We start from the raw sequence: 24,053 nt of genomic DNA, 5'->3' as shown, positions 1-24,053 counted from the left end.
TATTCCATCCAGGCAGGTACCTGCGTTCAGGTCAACTAGCAGCTACTTTTCGGAAGAGGCTACTATATCTGTGTGACAATTTTAGTGGGGTAATTTCAGCTCCCCTTTTGTTTACACTCCCCCGTAACAGTTTTTAATGGCTTGGATCATAGTGGACAGCTTAAAAAGCCTTTAGATGCTTTTATTTCCTCAGTGTAAAACTGTTAACAGGCAGCGGTCCTGTCGACAAGCACACATATACAGTGATGATGCCTATAGAGCAGCATCATAACCTGGATACATTAGTTTAAATCACTTTAAAAGGGCCTAAAATAGATTGTGATAGAAAAACAAAAAGAATTTATATCAGATTTGAAACATCAAAATGTTCTCGTGGAATATAGAATGAGTTGCTAGCTTGGATAAGAAGAGTAAGTCAGGGTGCCATTACCTACCTATTATCTGCATGACTAGTCCAAAATTTGCAGTTAGACATAATAATAATGTGTTACAGAAAAAAAGCCTGACTTTTGCATGAGAATCAGAGGTCTGTCACATTTTATCCTTGAGTGACTCTGCTCATCTCTTTGCTTTCAGAAAAGAGGAGAGAAGAGTTGGAATTGATGGTTGTTGAGCGGATTTTAGGAAGGGGTATCGAGAGCCAAAGACGTGGGAGGAGGCGGAGCAGGTGACTGAGGGAGGAAGAGCATGGACTGCTCTTCTGTGTGGATTTTTCTACTGTCCTTGTCTCTCTCACATCAAAGAGTCACAGCACAAGCTGAAGGTAAGCGTTAATAATCCTACACCTAAATTTCACGCTAACATACAATTTGCTTCTAATGTTCCATCTCAGTTTTTTTTTTTTTTTAATATTTAACACCAAATGTTTGTTTTTTTCTATTGTTTTTCACTCACTTGCAGAGTAATTTATTTGAAATGTCAGTAAGCGGTGAACTGTAAAGTTAACCTTCTCTTAATTTTGTTTTCTTTTTGTTTCTTAATTCTGAATAAAAACCGTATGTTTACTGTCAAAAATCTTCACGGGTCACTGTATTACACAACTCGCATGCTCAGGCTAAAGAAAGAGCAGGTGTTTAATGAGCACAGTCTGTGTGGCGGCTCCATCATTAAATTGCCACACCTGGATTGGCTCGAACCTAACCAAACTCCAGTTTGTGTCCAGACTGTGACGAGTCAGGGAATTTAAACATCTGCTTGCCTCATGCAGAGAACAGTGCTCTGTCTGTCGGCTCGTCAAAACCATCCCCTAGATACAGATCCTTAGCCTCAGGTGCTATTGGATGTCACCAAAAGGTCAATCAGCCAATCAAAGTTCAGTTTCCTCCACCTGAAACGTGGTTGGCGGAAAGTGATTGGTAAAGTTGTTGGGCAGAATTATGGAAGGATAAAAATAGCCCAAGGATATGTTTGAAGCCACAGCTCCTTTGCAGCTGTTACCATTGTCTATTCATGACAATGTTCTTTCAAATGCCATCATATGGTTTTCCATAACAGCCCCGAGGGCATGTGGTCAATTTTGAATCATTAACAGAACCAAATTATTTCCCGTGTAAAAGCAAATACACATGAAAACACCTGAACCTCCTCTCAGCAGCAAGCAGCTTTTTTCCAAAATTATGAAAGGGTGCTGCCTGCCAAACATCAAAAACCGCCCAGAGAAAATGAGTGACGAGCAGCGGCAGACAGTCAGACTCCCGACAGCCAAAGAGCCATGTATTTTTCACAGGACCTGGTGGAGACCAAAACAGGAAAAATACTGAAGCATGTTTTTCTGTCTCAAGTCTGTGAAGACCTGCTTCTCCCAAGCGGGCAATAAAAATTCTGAATATTTTACAATGTTCGCTTTAGAAAGTAAAAATGTGCTTTTGCAGTGGTCAGAGATCATACAAAGGGCCTATTGGTATTTTACTTGTAGTTATAATTACAGTGGTGTTTGTACTATAAGCTATAATATTTTCAGATAATCTTTGCATTGTTAATGAAACTTGACCCTGAATCTGCCACAACTTCACCCACTCACCTTTTCGGTGAGTATGATAAATGACCTTAGTCAGCCACTCAATCGACACACAACCTTGTGTGTCCAGAGGAGGCAAATAATGCTAATGTATGTAAAGTAAGTGTGCTAAGCTAAACCTCCCTGCAGAGGAAGGTACTGTTCCTCAAACACAGTTCTGATTTGAGTGGCGTTCAGAAGAGAAAGGTGAAATTTTGATCAGGAGCTTTACAAAGTCAAGAAAATGGGAAGTTTTGTGGCCGTGCCATCAGTGTTCGGAGCTCGGCTGATAGCTCTGTTTTATTCATTTAAAATCTTAATGACTGATCGTCTAATATCAAATATACAAATTCTGCTGAGGCTGATTCAGAATAGTGGTGACTTTCCCATCAAAATGAAAAATTCTAGCTTCATTAAAATGTGTGTGTAATGCAGTTACAGACTTCTTTTGATGAGTTGCTGAGGCAGCAAGGAAAACTCTGATATGTGCCTACTCTGGTTCATTTTAGTTTCTCTGGCCGACCCAGGTTTCAGCAAACTGCTCCAACTACTCCCTGTTTTTCACAACATAATGAACTTGCATGAAAGTCACATTAGAGCCACCATATTGTGAAGCGGACTTGCCTGTGTATGCCCACTGACTTCCCAAAAAAAGGAAGAGGGAGTACAGGACCAAGAAAACAGATCCTGAGGGAGTGTTCATTTGTCACATGGACACACTGCCAGTATGTAGTCTTCCTAACATTCAATATCACAGTTGTATCTAACAGTTTGTGTTTCTCTGCAAAGGACTTTCTCATACTTCTCAGAAACTTTTACATTCATTTGTCTGGATAAAGTCTGAGCTTGATGACCCTTTGAGTTTCTCAAACCTTTGCTTGCTGACGGACCGCATCTCTTCTCTTGATCTTGTTGGAGCTGATTGCAGCAGTACATCATTATTTCTGAGAGTATTTCTCTTCTGGCAGAATGTTATGCAGCATATGCTGAAGCCACTGAGCTACATCTAATGTGTAAATCAATGGTGTTCTAACACAGAGTTGTATTCAATCTTTGAGCATTGATAACCTTCAGCAAAACCATTCCTAATCCCCAAACATGCATTGCCTCCTTATTTTAGGCATGCGGTTCTCACCTGCCAGCCCAGATAGACAAACTTCTGGATAATTGATCTTGTTTTCTACCTCAGTCTGTGTCTGTCTGACAGTGATGAACCTCCAGCAGCTTCCTTACTCAAAGCTCCACCATATTTTATGTTCTTCGACTGAAGTAAAAGGACTAGAAAATGTATCCCACTCAATGGATGAACCATGTGTATTCTGACGTGGTTGACTGCCAATGTGAGGCTCAGCTTGGGGTGTTGTATCCTCTGAATTTGCATGTTTTTGTTTTTTTTTGGGGGGGGGGTCATCGATTTACAATTGCTGAATACATGATGCTAAAGCTTTCACATAGGTAAAGAAAGTAACTGCAACAGAGAATGATCAAAAAATGAAATTCCTAATGATATTCTGTTCTGTTGGTGCTGAGCCAGAGATGTATAGGTGTGTGAGGGAGAACATAATGTTAGGTCGCCATGGGCTGGAGACATATGTCACCCCCAGTGAATCCTGGGATTGCAGCCAAAGGGAGAAGGGTGAGATAATAGAAGAGAGAAAGCTCAGTAATGAAATTGAGGACAGCAGAGAAACAGAGTTATCACTTAGAGTACAATCAGCAGTGCCTATCTCTTACTCACTAACCTAATCAATGCTGTCGTCACCGTGGTCTATTGCATATGTAATATTGACTCAGTGGGTGTTTGCAGACATAGCAGATTTCTGCGGCTAGTACAGTATGTGTGTGTGTGTGTGTGGTAGTGTGCTGGAGTGTATAAGTGTGAGTGTACGTGTATACAGTCAGTGTGTGGCTTTGTGTGTGTCTGTCCCACATTAAAAAGCACCTGAATGCCTCCAAATGCAGCAGATCTTTATGTTAAATACGTTTGTTTGCTTGGGCAGAGAGGCTGACCCTGATTTTGGCTGCGCTTACTTTATTATTCTAAGCATTCCTCATCCCTCGACCAAAGTTTTATTGCTGGAGTGCTCAGAATATTGATAGTCTCTTTGCCTCACTTGGGTCTTATTAAAAATTCATGGGGATTTGTGTGGTGCCCTGGCTGCATGACAGCAGCAAATGAAAGGAAAGCCCTCAACACAGTGGAACAATACTGCTATCTGGTGGTCATTGGAAAAACAAAACATCTCCACAAGTTAGTTATCCTTTAACCTTTAAAAAGATTCACTTTGGATTTTGTCCAAACTCATTTGAATATGAAAGGAATCACCTGTCTTGGATTTTAGTTTAGTTTTTTGGCCTTTTCTAAAGGGGGAAAAAACATACAGAGATATTGCCTCGACTCTCCCTCCTCTGTATTCATGCACTAATTCTTCTGTGCTTCTCTCCTCAGCATGTGCTACGGTGGTGCAGGCAGACATAGTTTTTCTGGTGGATGAGTCATGGGGCGTGGGTCAGATCAGCTTCTCCAGCGTAAAAGGCTTCATTTCAGCCATGGTCTCCTCCTTCCAGGACAGTGTGATGGGAACTGAGGGGGTTCGCTTTGGCGTCACTGTCTTTGGGGATGTTCCCAGGTGATGACACACTCGTCACACATTTATTAATAAATGAAAACACTTTTCACTTATTTCTTAACAATCAAAATATCAATATAAAAAGTGGTATATGTCTTTCTCTACAGTTTTTTTTATGACCATACTTAGTTGTTCCTTCATTTCTTCATGATCTCCTGGCAGGATGCAGATCGCTTTGACAGACTACAGTTCAGTCGAAGAGGTGCTCAGAGCTGTCAGAGACCTGCCATATGAGGGGGGATCCAGGAGAATTGGCAATGCCCTTCAGTTTCTGGTCGACACTGTTTTCAGCCCAGTCATCAGTCGAGATCTGGCCCCAAAGGTACAATAATTCATCCAGTGACAGTCCCATTCATAACCTGACCTGCCTCTGTTTGTGATGCTGTCATAGTGTTGTGTCCAGTGTGCTTAGCCCAAACTTTGACTTGCAGATAAAAAAGGGAAGTGCTTTAATGTTGTTCAATGTTTGACAAACAACAGAGAATCAACTGAAATGAAATTGCAACCCACACTGCAAAGACTGCGGCTTCCAGCTGGCCGGCAGCATGCATATACTCTATGTTCTGGCCCTGTGTGAAAGCAAATGACTAGACAGTCATTTGCTTTTGTGCTCCATGAGATATTATGGAAACACAAACAAAACAAACTACTTCTACTACTACTGTGAATGTGATTAAACTTGTTAAATAGTTTGAATGTAAATTGAGATTTAGCTTTGTTTTTCTTTTTGTGTTGCTTGGAGCCAAAGGGGAGAACAAAAAGCTCATTCATTTGGTGATGATGCTTAATGGGGGAGTTTGGTCTGTCAGTCAAACAATTATGTGTTACAATTTAACTAACTTAAATTAGCTAAATGTGTCTACTAAGTGACTCTCAAATGCGTAAATGCACTTTTAAGGTGAATTCTCAGTGAAATGCAGTTGGTTAGCAATCCTCTCTCTATCCCAGGGTGTGTGCAGGAATCATCCTGCAGCAGCACACTTGCTGTGGGAAGGCAGAGAGTTGAGGATGAGGCTGATATATTGAACTGTGCAGCCAGAGCACATGCCAAGAAGCAGCTACTTTCTCATGTTGATGCTTTCTAACCTCCACCTTCATTGATTGAGGGTTGACCTTTGAATGAACTGAGCAAATTTTCCTTAATGGGCAAATCATCAGTCTCAGTGGAGAGCGAGCATCCTTGAATTCCTTTTTGTCTTTTGGTTTGATTTATTTAATGATGTATTCAATTATCAGCTAAACCATGTCTTAAGTCCAGGGAGGCTTTTATCAGCATAATGCCGTTTGCAAGGATGCTCAGAAGATTATTTAGAGGTTGGATTAAGCCTCTTGTGATATAAACAACAAATGTTTTTTTTCCTTTCCCCAGGTGGAGACAAAACTACTAAAACTGAAAAATGATTCTTATTATTATTATCTAATTACTTCGAGTCTGTACTTTCATGACAAGTGCTCTGTAGATTTGGAAAACGTGTCCCCTTTGTGAATTTCTAAATTCAGAAATTGTTATATATATATCACGTGTTATTTGTCTGCCTGTTTTGTGTACAGATTGCTATTTTGATCACAAATGGACATTCAGATGATCAGGTTGGTGCCTCAGCCAGAGCCGTAGCTGACAATGGGATTTCTCTCTTTGCAGTAGGTGAGTGAGGAAGGGGGTATTGTGAATTCCTGCATCATCACCACTGCAGCCAGCCCTTTAGATTTTTATCTGAGCTCTCCCGGCTTATCGGTGATGTTTGCACTTACAAAAATTCATGTCCTGTACATTTGAATTCATTGGATTCAGAGTGAGTATTTATGAGTATGTGGGAGAGTCATGCAGCTGAATGTCCTGGATATGTATGTGCAAACGTAACAGCATCTGCTAAATATGTATATAGGGATAAGTGAGTGATTAATTCAGCTCTTATGCTGAAGCCTATAAATGAAGGTACATTTTCTGATACTGTGTGTATCATCAGCTACTTCAGCTTAGGCCTTTGTCCTGCTCATGAATGTATGCTACGTCTTAGTTTCTTTCCAAGTATTTTACCCTTTTTCTCCTACACACATGCATGAGCACATGAGCTTGTAACTTATTCCCTTCAGCTGGGAGTAGTGCAATAATTACTGCTCATTAGCTGATGGTGCACTAATCACAGCTATTTTTCATTTGGTGATTCAGTGTCCCCCCCATCTGCACCTCTGACACAGCGGCCTGCTCCTCCCCATTCATCACTCCTGCAGAGAATCTCCACATGTATCTGAGCAGAATATTCTTTTATAAAGCTTGGGCAGAATGGACAAAACACACTGCACTAACAGATATGTGCTCACATGCATGATCTAATAAAAAAAAAACAAAACAAAAAAACCCCAGTTAGAAAATATTACATTTATCTCATCCAGGTGCTGAGGCCAAATAACAAGACCTACAGCACTGTCATCTGTTTCTTTTACAAGTCCATCTTTCTTGCTTTCGGGCCATATAACCTGTGGAGACCAGATTGGGTCTTTATCTGGTTTTGTCAGTTGCCACCTGGTAGAAGTAGACCCTGACAAGCACGATGTGCCAGCAACCTTTGATTAAACTTGTGTTATTTTTACAATATGCATGTGCACGGGTGTCAGCATCTTTTCAAGACTTTATATTAACAATCTCAAAATGCAACAGCTCCCCCTGGTGATCCCTGAGAAAACATAGAAACAACAAGTCATGTTTTCATTATATGTGCACTAAATGCACTGTTTTTTTGTTTTGTTTTGTTTAATCTTCCTTGTCCCAACTGATGCATTTTCCATTTGCCCACCAGGTGTTAGAGGAGCTGATGAATCAGAGCTGAGGAGGATTGTTTCTGAGCCTCACGAGGAACACCTGTTGCTGGGCACTGACTACTCTCTCCTGGAAACTGTCCTTCCCAAACTGTCCCGCAGAGTGTGTTTCACAGCCTCTGAACCACCACGTCCTGTGAAAATATCCCATCCAAGTGAGTTAGAAAAAAAGAAAAAAGCACAAAAACAAACCACTTAATAACAACCTGAGATTTCCTGCTTATTATAGCTGCTTTCATACTGCCAGCTGTGTGCATTTATAAATTGATGAATTGGATTTCACTCTAAGGCATGAAAAGAAAGAAATGAGTTATGGTTTTCTATTATTTCACACCACACTGGTGCTTTCTTACTGAAATGGATTTATCTTTCAGATAAATTATATGTCTAGACTGTCTGTACTTCTCACACTTAATCTCTTTTAATTTATTTCGGTCAACTCATCCCTATTTCTGCAACTTCTCCATCCAGCTGAAGAGCGTGTGGTGGGCCCCAAAGATCTGCAGGTCAGTGAGTTGGCCCACAGCTCCCTCAGACTCACGTGGAGCCAGGCCACTGGTGGTGTCACTGGATATCGCCTTCTTGTTACTCCTCTCAACTCCAAAGGTCACCTCCTCAGCCTACAGCAGAGACAGGTGAGGGGCTGTGCATATGCATGATGTTATAGCGGGCCTTGATGCGACTTTCACTGCTGATGAATCATCTCAAAACTCAACGGCTAAAGAAAATCTGCACAATAAAACTCAGTTTAGTTTAATTGCAAACTTGGAAATGATTTATGCAACATGATGTAGGGAAACAGAGTGTGCTAAACGGAGTAACAAATACAAATATTGACTGAGTCGTTTGAGGGGTTGATGGGAAGCCTGACACATCTATGAATCTTTCTATAATAGAAACATTTTTTCTTTTATATGATAAATATTGATTTCCTGCCACAAAACATTCACAGCATCCTTCATTTCTACAGTGAAGTTGAGATGGTTTATCGCCTTGGAAGTCCCCAGAACACAAACTTACAAAGTAAAGTCACCTCTGTGACCCATGTATCCTAATTTGGCCTGAGCCACTGTGATACCTCAAATACTCACTAAATTGTAAATCTGTGCTTATGTGCTTGATTTCACGATAGTGTCACAGTGTTTTTCCTGATAGAGACAGAGAATAATGTTCCGGAAGAGGAATATTTTAGTCTCTGATTTATGTTACTAGGCAAAACATTGTCATCTAATTTGAATGTAGTGAAGATAAATGTAAACAAAGCAAAAGGATAGGAAGGAAGGAAGGAAGCAAAGGAAGCAAAAATACACCTTGCAGTGCAGAAGTATGTCTTTGTCCTATTGCTGTCCTGGATATTTCTCACTTGACTTGCACTTCACAAACACACACACACACACACACAAACACTATGCTCGTCTTTGTGTCATCTTGTGTGTATGTAACAGATCGATCTGAAGGCAGATGTGAGCACAACACTGGTGACAGAGCTGAGTCCGAAAACAGACTATTCCCTTACACTCTATGCCATCTACCCCAGCCTCATAGGAGACTTTGTGACAATCACCACCCAGACAAGTATGAAAATGCCAAATGCATGTTTATTTTCAATATTTGCCATACTTTCTTTTCCTGCGCAACAAGTCTCTCTCTTTTAGCCCCTTTGCCGCAGGTGTCAAACTTCCGTGTGATTGAAGAGGGATTGTTCTCTCTGCGCCTGGGATGGACGCCTCCTGTAGGGAAGCTGAACGGGTTTAAGATATTCATCCCAAGATGTATGCAAACATTACACCACAAAACTTTTATTATTTGACTCAACCATAGGCAAGTTTTATGGCAGATCAATATGTGTACTTGACAATACTCATTACTGAGGGGTATTCATCATCATAACATTATATCTTAGAGATGTTTTTAAAGCTGCAAAATTTAAATCTGACATTTGCACATCATGTTGACTTCTGATATTCTTGTTAGATGAGAGCTGCTTTTCTTGCCACTTACTCTGACATGAGGCAGTCAGTGCCACAGAAATTAACAGTTTGAAAGGTGAATTTCTTTGTGTATGATTTATGATTGCTCCGCAGCCAACCGGCCAGGATTCACTTATGAGCAGCTGCTTCCTGGAGATGCCTCTTCACATGTGATTGACAGCCTGGAGGAGGATAAGAAGTACACGATTAGCATTTATGCTGTTTACCCAGAAGGGCCAAGCCAGCCTCTTTCTATAGTGGGCAAGACATGTATGCTTTCTTTTGTTTTTTTACTTTGGTCACAATTCCAACATTTCATTTCTATATGTTTTATTTATATAACACAGAACATTGATGGCTGTAAATGTAATTTGATGGAGTTTAAAACAATTTAGCAAATGCCAAGGTGTAGTACCGCACAGAACCACAGCAGGGTAATGTTGTTCTAGATAAAGCTGCCTGTAAAGATTAGGTCTATTGTGCTTGTATTTCATTCCACATTTTCAAACATTTCTGGATGCTGTGTATTCATTTAGACTGATTGTGATTAACATGTTTCTGGATGTCCTTAAATTATCAGAAATCAGATGAAATAACCTTGGTCTTAGGATTTTGCGGTTCATTCAAAACACATAAAGAACATATAACATTTTTAAGTGTGTGGGGATGTGTTATGTTTGATAGTGAAGCTGTTGCCAGTTCTGCAGTTCCTGGTTCAAAATGCCACCACAGACACGGTCCAGGCAAGATGGACTTCAGTTAGGGGAGCGTCAGGATACCGGCTGACATGGGCATCTCAAGGTACCATGATTTGATGAATTTTATTTATTTTATTTTATTTATTTATTTATTTTTTAATTATATTATAATATAGCGTGCTATTATCAGACATACAATTTCTGCTCATTTATGAGATTTTTTTTGTCCTTCAGATGGTCATATAGAGAACGTAAACCTTGGGGACACCTTCAACTTCTACATGATTCAGGGTCTCCACGCAGGCTCCGAGTACAGCGTCACCATCAACCCCATCTTTGGTGACATCGAGGGGCCTATCACCACCATCAAAGTCAAAACATGTAAGTGGTAGCATGACAACAGAAAAATAAAAGCGTAAATGGCTGTAGTATTAAATACATACTCATCTCTTGCTCTGTGTCTGTCCTCCTGTCAGTGGAGAGCAGTGCAGTTCAGACTCTGAAGGTGACTGCTGTGACCACCAATGCTGCTGTCGTCTCATGGAACAGTGTCCCGGGAGCCACAGGATACAGACTAGCCTGGGGACCCACCCCAGGTAATTTTTGCATTGCATAACAAACCATTAGTCATATAGTGATAAAATCTGCACATCTCATACATCACAGGAAAGAAATAGGAGAAAGTACAAGAAGATATTTCATGAGAATTTAAGGCAACTCTGAGACATCTGGAATTGGTCAAAGTCAGAGCCAATTAATTTCTGGAAGTTTATTCATCCAGCATAACTAGGTTCAATGTATAAATAATTGACAGAAATGTTATTTGAACCAAATCGACCAAGTTATTTATAGACAAGCTGCAGAACTAAAACGCTGTTCTCTAAAGCACTGGAAGTCTGAGGAAACCCGAGAACTGGTGTAATGTTTTCACTTTACTTAATCTTCACTGGCAGTAGCTTTCTGAACATTGTTTGTGAATTTAAGATAGTAGAATGTAAACTTTTTAATGTAATTAACATTGCTGTTCAGTCCAATATTACAGCACAGCATCTGATTATCTTGGCTCTGTTTTGCAGAGAAAGTTCATACTTCACATACAATGCAGAGATTATCTGTTGGACTGTTGTCACATGGTGACAGAGTCGAGTGGATTTGGATGCTGTCTGCATAACGATGACAGTTATGTTTGTTGTGCTGTGGCCTGGTGGCAACATGAAAACTCCCAGATCGGGGTGGGGTATGGACACTTCCTCTGGTTTCAGACTCTTTTCCTCCCAATGGCAGACACTGCCAAGAGCTTTTGAAATGCCACTGTTTTTACAATTCATCACATCTACCCCAGTCTGCCAGGAGGATGTGACAGGTGGCAGCAGGATTCACTTGGATGAATTACAAATGTTTGGGGAGAGGGTGGAGGCTGTTGTTTCCAGGAAAAACGGGGGCACTGATGCTTAGCCAGAGTTCACACCAACAGCAGGCCACTCAAGAATAATTTACCCAAAGTAAAAAGAAAATGGACTTTGTTTTTAATTTTGATATTGTTTTCAGAGTTTGTGGGCCGGGACCGTCCAAGGCAACTGGCTCTGAATAGCAGCACCACAGAGTACTACCTGAAGAATGTAGTTCATGATACAGAGTATGTCCTGACACTGTATGTGCTGTTTGGATCCGTGGTGGGGCCTGGCATCAGTGCTACCTTCAGAACATGTAAGTTCCCATATTCAATGTGTTTCCTACCCACCAGAAGTACCACTGAGAAGCAGGGGTGTTTGGAAGGGACTTCTGCATTTGAAAGGCTCTCGTCAAAACACAACATGCTAATGAAGTTATGTGTACTGTTTTACATCTTTATGGTGCCATGTGCTTGTTTTAACCACCATTACTTCTGTTGTCACGTGTATGTGTCAGTGTCAGCAACAAGTTGATGACTTCACAACTAAAGTCCAAAGGGTTTTATTTACACTTGGTTTACTGCGCCTTCACTTGTTTTGTAAACACCAGTAATAAAAAATACGGCACCCTTTCCAATCGTTAGATTTCAATTAAATGAAAAATGGACCACCACAACAAAATAAAAGATAATTGATACTTTAACCAAGCAGTATGAGAGTGAATCAAAGCACTGCTAAATCTTGTGGACTAGATTAGAAAAGAATAAATAAAGCAGTCAACTGCAGTGCACATGGATTTTGTATTGTAAAAGTTATTTGTGTGTGTGTGTGTGTTTGTAAAACTATTATGTGCCATGATTGTATATTCACTCTTGTTCCTGGCTCCTCTCAGCTCCTCTGGGCTATGTATCCAACTTCAAGGTGACATCCTACACGAGCACCTCCATAGATGTGGAGTGGAGTCCCATCGTAGGAGCCACAGACTACAAACTCTCTTGGAGCAAAGGTGAGGTATAAACTTTATATAGTTTACCTTTCAAACAGCCACCTCAAAAGCCCTAATTTTGGAAATATTTACTATGTGTGTGCATGCCTCTGTGCAACTGCATGCTTTCAGATGAAAGCCCCCACTATCGTTACCTGGACCACAGTATTCTCGCCTACCACATTGAACACCTGAGCCCACAGTCCACCTACACAGTCACCATCCGCGCAGTCTACGGCAACTCAGAAGGACCAGAGATTTCCTTATCTCAACTCACAGGTACTGAACAGAAATGGGTTCTCCCAGTTTATTTTAATGTATCATGATTCTTGTTTAAATGTAAATAGTTCTGTGCAGCTGTGCACCCACTGTAATTAAATGGGAAGGGATAGTGAACTTCATCACATTGTGCCTCAGCATCCTTGTGGAGCCTTTGTTTGACTGACAAGTCATATATTTTGGGCTTCCTGTTTTAACCTCAGTTCCTGTAGCTGTCACTTGTAGTATGTGTCTCTGAAACAAAGTCAAGAGGCCTGCTATCATTTTATCACTGTCACTGTCAAACTTAGTGTGTGTGCGTGTGTGTCTGTGTGTAAGTAAAACCACCCCAGTTCATCAAGCTCAGAGATTCTGCAAAGGGCCTTTCTTTTTGTCATGACATTGAACTAATAATACGAGGTAAAGTTAAAGCATAACAATAATTTCAGCTGCAGTCTCAGATTCAGAGCAAATCCCAGCTGTGAGCGGTCTGAAGACTGTGGACATTGGAGCCACCTCCTTCACTTTAATATGGAAGCAAACACCAAGGGCTTCTGGATACAAGATTTCTTGGATCCCCTTCCTTGGTAAGCGGTTCACAACCTGGGTGCAGTTAACCATGTGTGCCTACACTCTGATCTTGACATATGTTCGTGTATGTTTGCACACATGCATGTGCTCCATCTATGTTGACACGCTTTAATGCGGATCCACACTTGTCTCTGACTTGTTGAACTTGAAGAAATTCTGATGAATAGACACTTGTTTCCATTAAAATCTGTTTCAGTAAACATGTAAGAGAGCAGGTTCAAAGTAAGAACCTAATTTAGTTCCACTTCAGTAAATGCATCCCTGGATAACAACATAGTATTTATTTCTATTGATTGAAAATATGAAACATTTAATTGATTATTTGTAAATGACTGGCCTCTTCTGGCTCATTTTTTAACCATAAATGAGTTCAAAGACATGCTGGATTTTACTATATCCTATTCTAGGGGGTGAGGAGAAGACCCATTTGTTAGATGCTTCTGCCAACACCTTCACCATTGACAATCTTCGACAGAGCTCAACATATAAGATCCAGGTGTCGTCCATTGTGGGCAACAATGAAGGAAGCCCAGTTCTGATCACTCCACGAACTTGTGAGTCCAGCCTGTCCCAAACACTGAGGAGTAGTTTGAGATTGCAGAGCAGTATTTATGCAGCTTGAATGTTATACGAATAAGTGTTGTAAATGCACCCATGGTGATTTGCTATTGATGGTGATGATTTGTCAGAGTTCACCAACCTGTAAGAAAACAAAACAAACAAAAAAAAAAACCGATCTTTGTATAGGTTACATTGAGAATAGACAAATCAGACTCTAACTCTCCATAGTTTTCACGTTGATAAGATAACCTTGAGCGTACAGTTCCAGAGCTTCTCCAATGCAAGGGATGAAAAGCAAAACAAAATTTTTAAATTCAGTCTGAAAGATTTTTCACCAATGAATCACTTTTATCTTCTCTCCTTCAGATTTCTTTCTATTTCTCATGTTTGCTAAAAAGCTAATGGTTGATATCAGGTGTGATTCTGGCCTTATCAGCAGAGTTATCAATAAGTTACAAAGGAACTGCATTAAAAACAATTTCTTCACCAGTAATATCAAATTCAGCATTTTCTTTTTTTATTTGCTTGGTCAGAGCAATCTTGCAATCTCAGTTCTTAGCAGCACACACTATAGCATACAAATGAAAGCTGAAAAGGTCATGGGAGAAAAGGCTGGTGCAGTGCTTCACTCGGGTTAAATAACTTTTTGAATACTTATGTTATAGGTTGTTGTGTTTACCAGAAAGGTATTAATCTTGATTTCTGTCTTTCTTTTCCTCACCAACATGCATGAGTAAGTAAACTTGTGTGTGTGTTTCAGTGGATCTTCCAAAGGTGCATGACTTTGCTACTCTGAATACAACAGACAGCAGCACTGTTCTGAATTGGACTCGAGTGGAAGGTGCCTCTGGCTACCTTCTTTCCTGGCGACACGTCTCAGGTCAGTGGTAAACCACAGAGCATTTTCACCCCTGATTACACAAGTTTTCATGCCATTGTCTGTCGAATTATTTAATTCCCATGTTATGCAGGTTTTTATGCTGTTGTGTGTTGAGCTTTCTCATGAGCACTGCTTTGTGTAAAATGGTATTGGTTTTAAAAATCAATATTAATTTCAGTAAATTCTAACTATATTTTGATTATACTGGTTTGGGGCAAAAGTAGCATGACACGTGTTATTGCAATGTGAATTTGAGTCTTGACATAAGCACACTTTTGTTGAAAAGGGAAAGACATGCTGAGGTTTTTACTACCTCACAATTAGTTTTTGGGAAAGGACTGTAAAGTCAGTGAAAATAGTTCAGTTTCACTGCTGTGTATTTGGTTCCCCTTCATTATTCACCTTAATCATTAATGCAAAGTCACAATTTCTTGATCTATTCCCGATGAGCAACTGCTTGACATAGTGTGCTATCTTATTTGATCATGTGGTTTTGAAAATGACTGTTCTATTCATGTAGGTATTCAGTATTGACTAAAATCTATATTAAGAGAGTTGAAAGCTTTTCTGTTTTATATTCCTGATGTCCTAATAGGTACAAATGATTTCTCTGCAAATTTCTCTTTGTATGCCTTTGCAGCGTTGCGGACTGAAACAGAGACCCTCGGTCCTGGTCATACCTCCTATAAGATCAGTGATCTCCTGTATGGCAGGACATACATTTTCACCATTAGACCTTTGTATGGAAAGGTGGAGGGGCCTGTAAGCACTTTGTATCAAAGAATATGTAAGAAATTACTTCAAATCTTTGGTTCCCATTAAGTAAACCATTAAGTAAAGCACAATTATGCAAGACATCTAAACTTGCTAAGTTTAAACTTGGTCCAGTTGCACTCTTTGGAATGCCTTTTTTTCTTTTGGTTTTATATTTGTTACAGAAATGGCTCAATTTCCATCCACCAATCTTTAGCGCTTTGAAGTGAGTTTGTTTGAATGTGTGGAGTTTTTTTGTTTTGTTGTTGTTGACATGTTATCGCTCTGTGCATCTCAGTGGGAGAAGATCCTCCGGTGGTAAAAGTCCAGTCTGTGCCAGCCACAGCAGCTCCTGTTTCTCCTCATATCACGACTGGCTCACAGAATGCCACCATGACCAAAACCACCATCACTCACACAGCAGCCAGGACCACCCGGCACCCCACTGCTGTGCCACGAATTCCAACCACAGCTGCCAAAAAGTCTCCAGGGCAGCCAAGTACCACTGAAGCCAAAACAGCAGCAGTCACCCCTCTTCGATTAACCACAATGAGTCCAGAGACGACAGGTCCACCACGACCAGGTATTTCAGGAAGATAACCAGCTGCTTTTATCATTAACGTTTATAATGAAGCACATCATTGTCTGTGCACATTAGGTGGTGAATGTGTGTTTATGGTTTGCATATTTGTGTTTTGGCAGTTTGTGGTAGGACCATAGCGGACATAGTATTCTTAGTGGATGAGTCCTCCAGCATTGGTGCCAATAACTTCATGAAAATGAAAGACTTCATATTCCGAGTGGTGACTTATTTCCCTGTCATTGGTCCTCAGGCTACACAGGTAAGTTCTTCTCATTAAAACAGTATTTGTATTCATTTATACTAGTTTAATATTGTAGCTTCAAATGGATTGAACTGCACTCTGTATAATCTTTGTTGCTTTGGGAGTTTAGAGTAACAGAACAATTGCAAATTGCAGAATATTACTGTGATGTGAAATATGAAATAATGGCTGCTTTACATCCAAAATGTGCTTTTTATTCCCACCAACTTGGTATCAAGTCACTGAAACACTGGCAGAAAGAACACACAAATATCTCAGAGCATAAGCAATGAGTGGTCACAAGGAATAAGGAAGATGGATTTCATGTGCAGTAACAAGGGTTTTTTTTTTTTGGGGGGGGGGGGCAATCACAATCTAAAGTTTCATCACATTCATTGTTAAATCATTTCATTGTGAAGATGATGATGTTGTGCTGATGTGTATTTTTCCCCATCGACTTCTTTTCAGATAGCTGTGGTCCACTACAGCGATGAGCCTCGAATTGAATTCCGCCTGAGTGACTTCAAAGACAGAAACTCTGTACTTAGGGCACTCAGAGCACTACGCTACACAGGGGGCAACACCAGAACAGGTTGGTGGTGCTCAGATGGCACATGATTCTCATAAAGCTTGTGGTATTCATATCATAGCCTTTCACACCTTCATACCCCACACATGGTAGACAGAGAATACCAAATACTGAAATGCTTATTAGTGAGTGCTGACAGCAAGTTTCATATCAGATAATATTTAAGAGAAAATGTGTCCTGTGCAAGTCACATGTAAAATAAATAAATAAAACTTGCACAAAGAACACAGAGTTCAACTTAATTTGTATTTCTCAATGAGTTTGCTGGATATTGGCAAACATTGGATAACACAATAAACCTCAGAAAAGAACTGAGAAAAGCAGCATATTTGCACAAGAGAAGCTGCATTCAGAACATGTTTTACATAAATGAAACAATCAATTTCTAATAAAAATCATTGACAGACTACTAATTTCAGCCGATCTTTTGTATATCCTCAGGAAAAGGCATCAGCTACGTTCTGCAGGAACTCTTCCAGGAGTCTCTGGGGATGAGGCCAGATGTGGCCCATGTTCTGGTCCTGATTACAGATGGCAGGGCCCAGGATAATGTGGTGCCACCCTCCAGGGTTGCCCGTGCTCTTGGTCTGTCACTCCTTCTAACCCCCAAATAGTCTGGACTTTTACTCTGTCCAAAGGTTGTCTGAATGGATAGAGAAGAGCACTGCATGCATTAAGGTATCATGTTTTTAATCTGTCTCTCTCTGTAGGTGTCAGTGTTTTGGCAATTGGAGTTTCTAATGCAGACACAGATGAACTGAATAAAATAGCAGCCCCCACCACCTACAAGAATCTCTTCTTCTCACCAACCTTTGATGACTTTCCTTCGATTGAGAGAGAATTTATAAACAGCATCTGTAGTGAGGAGCTCCTCTCTGAGTTTAAATTAAACGATGAGGTAAGAAAGAAACAACAAAAAACTATTATCTATCTGCATCATTATGTTCTTTTTTATTTCATGCAGATGCAGTTGTTCAATCAGACTGTTTAACTACACATTATATTCATGCTTTCAATTCCAAACAGCCCCAGAGTGTGGGAGGTGATTGGAATGTAATTAGTAGTAATTAAATCTGCACACGTAAAGTTAATGTCCCTACAGCAGTAAATGTAAAATCGAGGTCACCCCTAAGGACCTCTGGAGATTGTTTTGGTGTACAAAGTACTCATGTATGCATCAATATAAATACAATCACAGTTTTAATCCCCACACAAAGAGTCGGGAGGAAACACCTAAGCAGTTTTCGGCGTGAGAGCAACGCCGAGTGTGACTGTAGCTGAAATGAATGCAGATTTATTAGACTGCTTTCTATGCTACTGTACTCTTATGTGTCAGTTGACCAGGCCATGATGCAGTCCCTCCCTTTTCTCATTTCCAATTTCAGTTCGCTCAGCTGGACACTCCAACCGAAGACCCAGAGGAGCTCCTTAAGCCTCAGGGTCCTTGCCCATCCCAGTGTGTGAAGGTTGGTGCTTCACTAACTAACTAACAACTGTTGTTGTTGCTTTTTGCCAGTCAGAAGTGGCAACACAGTGTTTCTTGTCTATGCCAAAATTTGTTTCATAACTTCTTCCCTTCACTGATAACTGGCTGTTAATTATATTTATCATATATGTTCTCAGGGCCAAAAGGGTGAAAAGGTGAGACAATTAAAATATGTTAAACATAAAATGTAATCATACACCCATGTAAAAATGCCACATTTTAGTCTTCTTACTCTTTCTTTCAGGGGGATGGTGTTGGTCTTGGAGGGCTGGTATGTGAAGTCTGTTGAGTCCTTGGCTCCTCACACATTTTCCCCCTGGATTGTTAAATGAATTGATAAATGCCTTTATCATCAATTTGTCTCTTCTGTACCTTTAGAGGTTCAGGCAAAGCCCAGGACAGTTTGATCCTTTCACCTCTTCCAAAGGAGAGAAAGGAGAGCGGGTAGGAACATGCGCACATAATATCATTATCAGCATTAATGATCACTTGTTGGAAATGCTCTCCTTGTTTGTTGTCTGGAGCTTAAAAAAATGACCTAACCAAAAATTTTAAAAAACCTTTGGTCCATTATTATGATAAATTTCTGTTACTTTTAGTGGGAACTGGATAGAGAAAATGAACAGATAGAAATACTGATGAGGAAAAAATAAGAATTTAGAAATGTCATCATAATCCACATCTATATTTACTGTTAATCATACCTTAAACCAGAAAATGTTCTTTTCTCTCTTCACACAGTCTGGAAAAATAATAACCACAATGTTTTAACTCATCAGGGTCCTCCAGGAACAGACGGTGTTCCTGGCTTGCCTGGTCGACCAGGCAGAACTGGACCCCCAGGCTCCGCTGGGCAACGGGTAACTAAATTCATAAAAAACAAGATTTTCTGCTCAAAGATTATTTCATAAATATTTGATTGTGAGATTTGAGATTTGATTGATTGCTTTTTTTCAGGGCTCTCCAGGAATCCCAGGTGACTTGGTAAGATCAAAAGTAAAAATAAGAGTTTTTCCTCTCTGCACGTTGTGTGTGTGTGCATGCATGTAAAGAGGTCTCTTGAAATGAAGGCTGATATCTTTTCAGAGCTATCAGAGTTCTGAATTTGTCTCAGTGTTTTTATTTATCATTAATTTCTCATCTCTGTCCATGGCAGGGTCCTCCTGGACTCACTGGTCCAAAAGGACAAAGAGGCGAGAGAGTAAGTTAAACCCACCCTGAGCATTTAATGCTGTGTGTAATGTAGACTGTTGCCTGTTTATGCTACTTGGTTGCAATGAGCAGATAAATGTCTCTCTTAAATATTTGTTTATGTTTGATCACAGGGAGAGCCTGGATATGTGATAGCTGGTGCAGATGCTAATTTTGTCCCTGGACGAAAAGGAGAGCCAGGATCTTCAGTGAGTAAAGGGAAAAAAAAAAACACACATTAGGAGATTTTCAGCTGAGCTAATTATAAAAATTAATCATAATTCATTGCACTCAACAGGGTCCCCAAGGACCTCCTGGTGTACCAGGGGTCAATGGAGCTCCAGGCCTGCCTGGCCAGCCAGGACCTCAAGGGTCACCGGGATTATCTGTCAAGGTAACATAAAAAAATGCTGTTTCATATTAATGTGCTGCCATATTACATAATACAGTTTCAATACAATTCACAGTATTCAATATGAAATTTTAGTGAATGTTTTATTTGAACTATGCAGGGAGATCTAGGAGAGCAGGGAGCAAAAGTAAGTGTGAAGGCTGTTTTATCAGTTTATTAGTTTTCAAGAACAATTGCTGATACTGACTATAATGTACAGTTCAGCTACAGTGCCTCTCACATATGGGCCCATCTGATAATGACTTCTTTATTTTTAAAAGGGGTTACGTGGGAAGCAGGGCTTGAAAGGAGACAAAGGAGAACCGGGACAAGATGTAAGTACATGGTTGTTAAAGATAAAGTTATTACAGGTGTCAGTGGAAGTTTGCATTTTAATAAAATGATTTTCATTTCTTCTCTTCTGTCATTTTTATTTTTCTCTTGCTGTTTCTGATGCATGAACTGTGACACACGCACACACATAAACACACATATATGCCAACTTCTGTAGGGTATTGCAGGTTTGCCTGGTCCCATTGGCATAGATGGGGTACCAGGATTGCCAGGTCAGAAAGGACAGAAGGTAACTTCAGCCGTGGATGACTAAAAAGCATGAATATGTAAAACACAGTAGATCTGAGCTAATTAAACGTTTTTATTTTATTCAGGGTGAAGAAGGAATTGGCATACAAGGTATTCAAGGTCTTCGTGGCGAGCCAGGAGAGAAGGTATATCACAATCAATTTTAAAGAGAAAAATCAATAACAAATGCAGTATTATCATTTCAGTAAGAGAAATAAAAGCTACAGATCATTCATCAGAGCCAAGGCTTCCTTCTGTGGAATCAATCATCCCTTTGGATCACAGCATCCTGTGTTTTTATTTATTTTTTGTTTGCTTGTTTTTGCAGGGAAATATTGGCTTAACAGGACCAGTTGGCCCAAAGGTACCAACGAGGAATTCAAACATGAAGCTGTAAATAAATAATTATTATGTAATAATCATGTAATTATGTATTTCATCTTTTAAGGGTGACCGAGGAGAACAGGGTATCCAAGGAATCATTGGACCTCGGGTGTGCACTTTATCATTACCTTCACTTCAATAACCAGCAATGAGTTTCGCAATGTTATACACTCAAATTCATGTGAATTAATTACAGTTTAGCCTAATGATGTGAAGCCTCATCTATTTTACTGAGACTGAATATTGTATAAGAGTCAGCATGAAAGGATTAAGAAGCAGTGATTTATTTGTTCTTGCAGGGAAAGAAGGGATTTAAAGGGGAACAAGGGCACAAGGTGAGTTCATACCTGCCTCATAAAAATATTTTCCTTATAATTTACATGATAAAAAGAAAGATGATCAGCCAAGATTCTATTGAATGGATACAATAACAATTGCATTACCCAAGTAATTGTGAATGTGTTCATGCATGTCTGTTCATCTTTTTTTTTTTTTTTCTTTCTTTCTTTTTAGGGAGATCGAGGAGAGATTGGACCAACAGGAGCACAAGGACCGACGGTAAGAGAGAATTTCATTTTCTAGAAACTGGACTAATTTGAAAACATGCATACGTACACATTTCAGCCATTTGTGATGCTAAGACAAAAAATTCCAGATAAAAACATGCATACTGCCTGCACAACTATTTCCACGGACTTACCAGAGAATATAAAATCCACTTTCTTATTTGATCACAGAGAAAGTCTGAGGCAGTTGCATTATAGTCATCTTGGACTGGCTGTGACAAGCTTGTGACGAACCAGAAAATCTTAGCAATACACTATTTAATGACTGTTTTCTAATGTCTCCACATAGACGTCGAGATGGAAAAATGAATAAATGAGGCAGCCATTTTGTTCTGGTTTATAGAATCAAGAGATGCTGGTGATTACCTACAATTGTTAGCAGAATTGTCAGACCTCAATGAATGTCTTTAGCAAATGAGCCATTTTTCCCCGCTTCACTGATTTTTAATTTCAGACCGCTCAGTTCTTTGGGGGAGATTATCACACAACATGCGTCATGAGAGCCTCCTTCCTCTCTTTTGTAATGGTTTTCATTATTTCAGGTTGAAAAGTTTCACTTTGGAAGTGTTGGTGATAGCACTGTGATTATAAGTGAGGCCATAATAGATCATCGCTATCAATAACATAAGTGAAATACTTTACCTCACCATGTTTGTTTGTTTTTTGTTTTTTTTTAGGGATTCACAGGGCCAATAGGAACAAAAGGAGATCAGGGTCCAAGAGGGCCACCTGGAGATCCCGCCAAGGGAGTAAGAACACTTATTCACTCATTTCATCTTGCTAAAAGGAATCACTTGATACTTAGCTTTTTTTTCACTTCACAACAGATACTTGGTCCAACTGGAAAGAAGGGCACCAGGGTAAGTAATCACTTTTTTTTTTTTTTTTTGTTTGTTTGTTTGTTTTGTTTTGTTTTGTTTTTTTTACTTTTACTTATCCATTTAAAAATGTTCATGTGCCAGTGTGCACCATCATTAACTTGCATGTTTGCTCTGAGAGCTATGACATGTCCACAGTCTTACAGCGTCATTTTGTTTTACCTACAATTTTGCTGATGAAAAGGCAGAAAAAGCAAAGAGCAACACAGAAATGTCATATGAAACATCCAGAACTGTATACCTGGTAATGGTTGATGTTGTTTACAAGCTTTTTATGCCTTAAATATTAAGTCCATGCCTGACCATGAAAACAGCAGCTGACAAAACAGCATTTTAGCTTTTGCTCACATGATATGATCTTCATCTGCAGTAAGAGTTTACCCAGTTATGTCAGATAGATGTGGATTTTCAAATTTCCTTTGACGTTAATCCATTTAAAAATTTTTTTCACTTGACTATCAACTATTTTGTGTTTTTGTGCTGTAAATGAATGGAATACCAGTCAATACCTTTCATTATATAAATATTCATTATATCCTACTGAATTCAGTCGTGCCAGTCAGAGTACTCCTACAACCAGAGGAGCTTTGCCCACATTAAATTATAATTAAAACTTAGAAATGTGTTCTCTTCTGGCTACTGAGGGCTTGTTCAGACCTTGCAACTTCCATCTCAGGCGATTTCATCACAAACAGCTCAAACACAACACGCATCATGGACGTATTTGAGAAATCGTCACTTAGGCCATATTTAGACAGTTTCGGCCATATGAAGTTGGAAACTACACATTTTCTCAGAAACTCTTAAATTTTCTCTGAGAAATTTAAGCTAGTGACACAATCAGGTGACAGTCTCACTTATTAAACTTTGTCCTGCGTATCACATTTTTATGACTGTATTTTTTTTAACTAGCTTAAAATAATGGCCAAGGGGAAGTGATTCTCTTGTTTGTTCTGTTGAAATAGTTAATTAATTGTTGGAGGTATTTTTGCACACTCAGACTCACTCCTCTGGGTCTGCTTATCAAACACAATTAACATTTTCTCTCATTAGCTTTTGCAGTGGGACTGAATGCGTCATTGATTGGAACCTCTTTAATCTTAGTCCACAGGGTACCACCTAAAGTACAAAGATTTGTTTTGATAATTTAGCTTGGTGAACAGTCAATAATTGATTTTATGTGCATGTGTATATTTTCTGCCAGGGAGACATTGGTCCAGTCGGCCCTACTGGCCCACAGGGAAAAAAAGGTGAACAAGGAGACAAAGGCGAAAAGGTTAATAGTGAGAATTGCTGTAAATCATAATTGCATTCAGTCATCCTTGACTCACTGATGTGAATCACAGTTTGGATACAGTTTATTTTGATATTTGTAGGGCAGTCCTGGTTTTGGGATACCAGGACAACAGGGACCAAAAGGAGAGAATGGCGAGAGGGTGAGTGTAGAAAATGTGAAATAACACATAATATACCTACAATATAATGACCTGCTAGTTTGTATAATAGAGTTGCAGAGAGCAAATGTTGATTGTTTTGTCTTTCACAGGGAAATGTTGGTTTGTCTGGAAAACCAGGACCAAAGGTAAGTGAAAACAGAAAAATGGTCACCTGGTCACTAATAGTCTGAAAAAT

At 39.7% G+C, this 24,053-nt stretch overlaps 1 protein-coding gene across 1 annotated transcript in view; it reads left to right on the top strand.

Moving 5' to 3' along the window:
• The window catches only part of col7a1l (collagen type VII alpha 1-like), a 50,757-nt gene that overhangs the window by 4,361 nt on the left and 22,343 nt on the right, over window positions 1–24,053 (top strand). Inside the window, exons 2-47 of the mRNA XM_029495699.1 lie at window positions 577–763; window positions 4,446–4,626; window positions 4,789–4,948; window positions 6,178–6,271; window positions 7,425–7,598; window positions 7,915–8,078; window positions 8,889–9,018; window positions 9,099–9,215; window positions 9,528–9,683; window positions 10,098–10,214; window positions 10,346–10,492; window positions 10,588–10,707; window positions 11,660–11,818; window positions 12,395–12,508; window positions 12,620–12,766; window positions 13,195–13,332; window positions 13,744–13,890; window positions 14,658–14,777; window positions 15,418–15,564; window positions 15,829–16,113; window positions 16,233–16,372; window positions 16,823–16,946; window positions 17,385–17,528; window positions 17,654–17,841; window positions 18,329–18,409; window positions 18,567–18,584; window positions 18,674–18,700; window positions 18,808–18,873; window positions 19,209–19,289; window positions 19,387–19,413; window positions 19,586–19,630; window positions 19,755–19,829; window positions 19,919–20,014; window positions 20,133–20,159; window positions 20,293–20,346; window positions 20,523–20,594; window positions 20,680–20,739; window positions 20,922–20,957; window positions 21,042–21,086; window positions 21,277–21,312; window positions 21,491–21,535; window positions 22,221–22,292; window positions 22,371–22,403; window positions 23,626–23,697; window positions 23,798–23,857; window positions 23,968–24,003. Coding sequence (XP_029351559.1) covers window positions 688–763; window positions 4,446–4,626; window positions 4,789–4,948; window positions 6,178–6,271; window positions 7,425–7,598; window positions 7,915–8,078; window positions 8,889–9,018; window positions 9,099–9,215; window positions 9,528–9,683; window positions 10,098–10,214; window positions 10,346–10,492; window positions 10,588–10,707; window positions 11,660–11,818; window positions 12,395–12,508; window positions 12,620–12,766; window positions 13,195–13,332; window positions 13,744–13,890; window positions 14,658–14,777; window positions 15,418–15,564; window positions 15,829–16,113; window positions 16,233–16,372; window positions 16,823–16,946; window positions 17,385–17,528; window positions 17,654–17,841; window positions 18,329–18,409; window positions 18,567–18,584; window positions 18,674–18,700; window positions 18,808–18,873; window positions 19,209–19,289; window positions 19,387–19,413; window positions 19,586–19,630; window positions 19,755–19,829; window positions 19,919–20,014; window positions 20,133–20,159; window positions 20,293–20,346; window positions 20,523–20,594; window positions 20,680–20,739; window positions 20,922–20,957; window positions 21,042–21,086; window positions 21,277–21,312; window positions 21,491–21,535; window positions 22,221–22,292; window positions 22,371–22,403; window positions 23,626–23,697; window positions 23,798–23,857; window positions 23,968–24,003 — 4,653 coding nt within the window. The 5' untranslated portion in view covers window positions 577–687. The remainder of the gene's footprint in view (window positions 1–576; window positions 764–4,445; window positions 4,627–4,788; window positions 4,949–6,177; window positions 6,272–7,424; window positions 7,599–7,914; window positions 8,079–8,888; window positions 9,019–9,098; window positions 9,216–9,527; window positions 9,684–10,097; window positions 10,215–10,345; window positions 10,493–10,587; window positions 10,708–11,659; window positions 11,819–12,394; window positions 12,509–12,619; window positions 12,767–13,194; window positions 13,333–13,743; window positions 13,891–14,657; window positions 14,778–15,417; window positions 15,565–15,828; window positions 16,114–16,232; window positions 16,373–16,822; window positions 16,947–17,384; window positions 17,529–17,653; window positions 17,842–18,328; window positions 18,410–18,566; window positions 18,585–18,673; window positions 18,701–18,807; window positions 18,874–19,208; window positions 19,290–19,386; window positions 19,414–19,585; window positions 19,631–19,754; window positions 19,830–19,918; window positions 20,015–20,132; window positions 20,160–20,292; window positions 20,347–20,522; window positions 20,595–20,679; window positions 20,740–20,921; window positions 20,958–21,041; window positions 21,087–21,276; window positions 21,313–21,490; window positions 21,536–22,220; window positions 22,293–22,370; window positions 22,404–23,625; window positions 23,698–23,797; window positions 23,858–23,967; window positions 24,004–24,053) is intronic.

This window comes from Echeneis naucrates, chromosome 23 (genome assembly GCF_900963305.1).
Source record: "Echeneis naucrates chromosome 23, fEcheNa1.1, whole genome shotgun sequence".
Taxonomy (NCBI): Eukaryota; Metazoa; Chordata; class Actinopteri; order Carangiformes; family Echeneidae; genus Echeneis; species Echeneis naucrates.
This window is presented reverse-complemented; position numbering and strand designations above follow the sequence as displayed.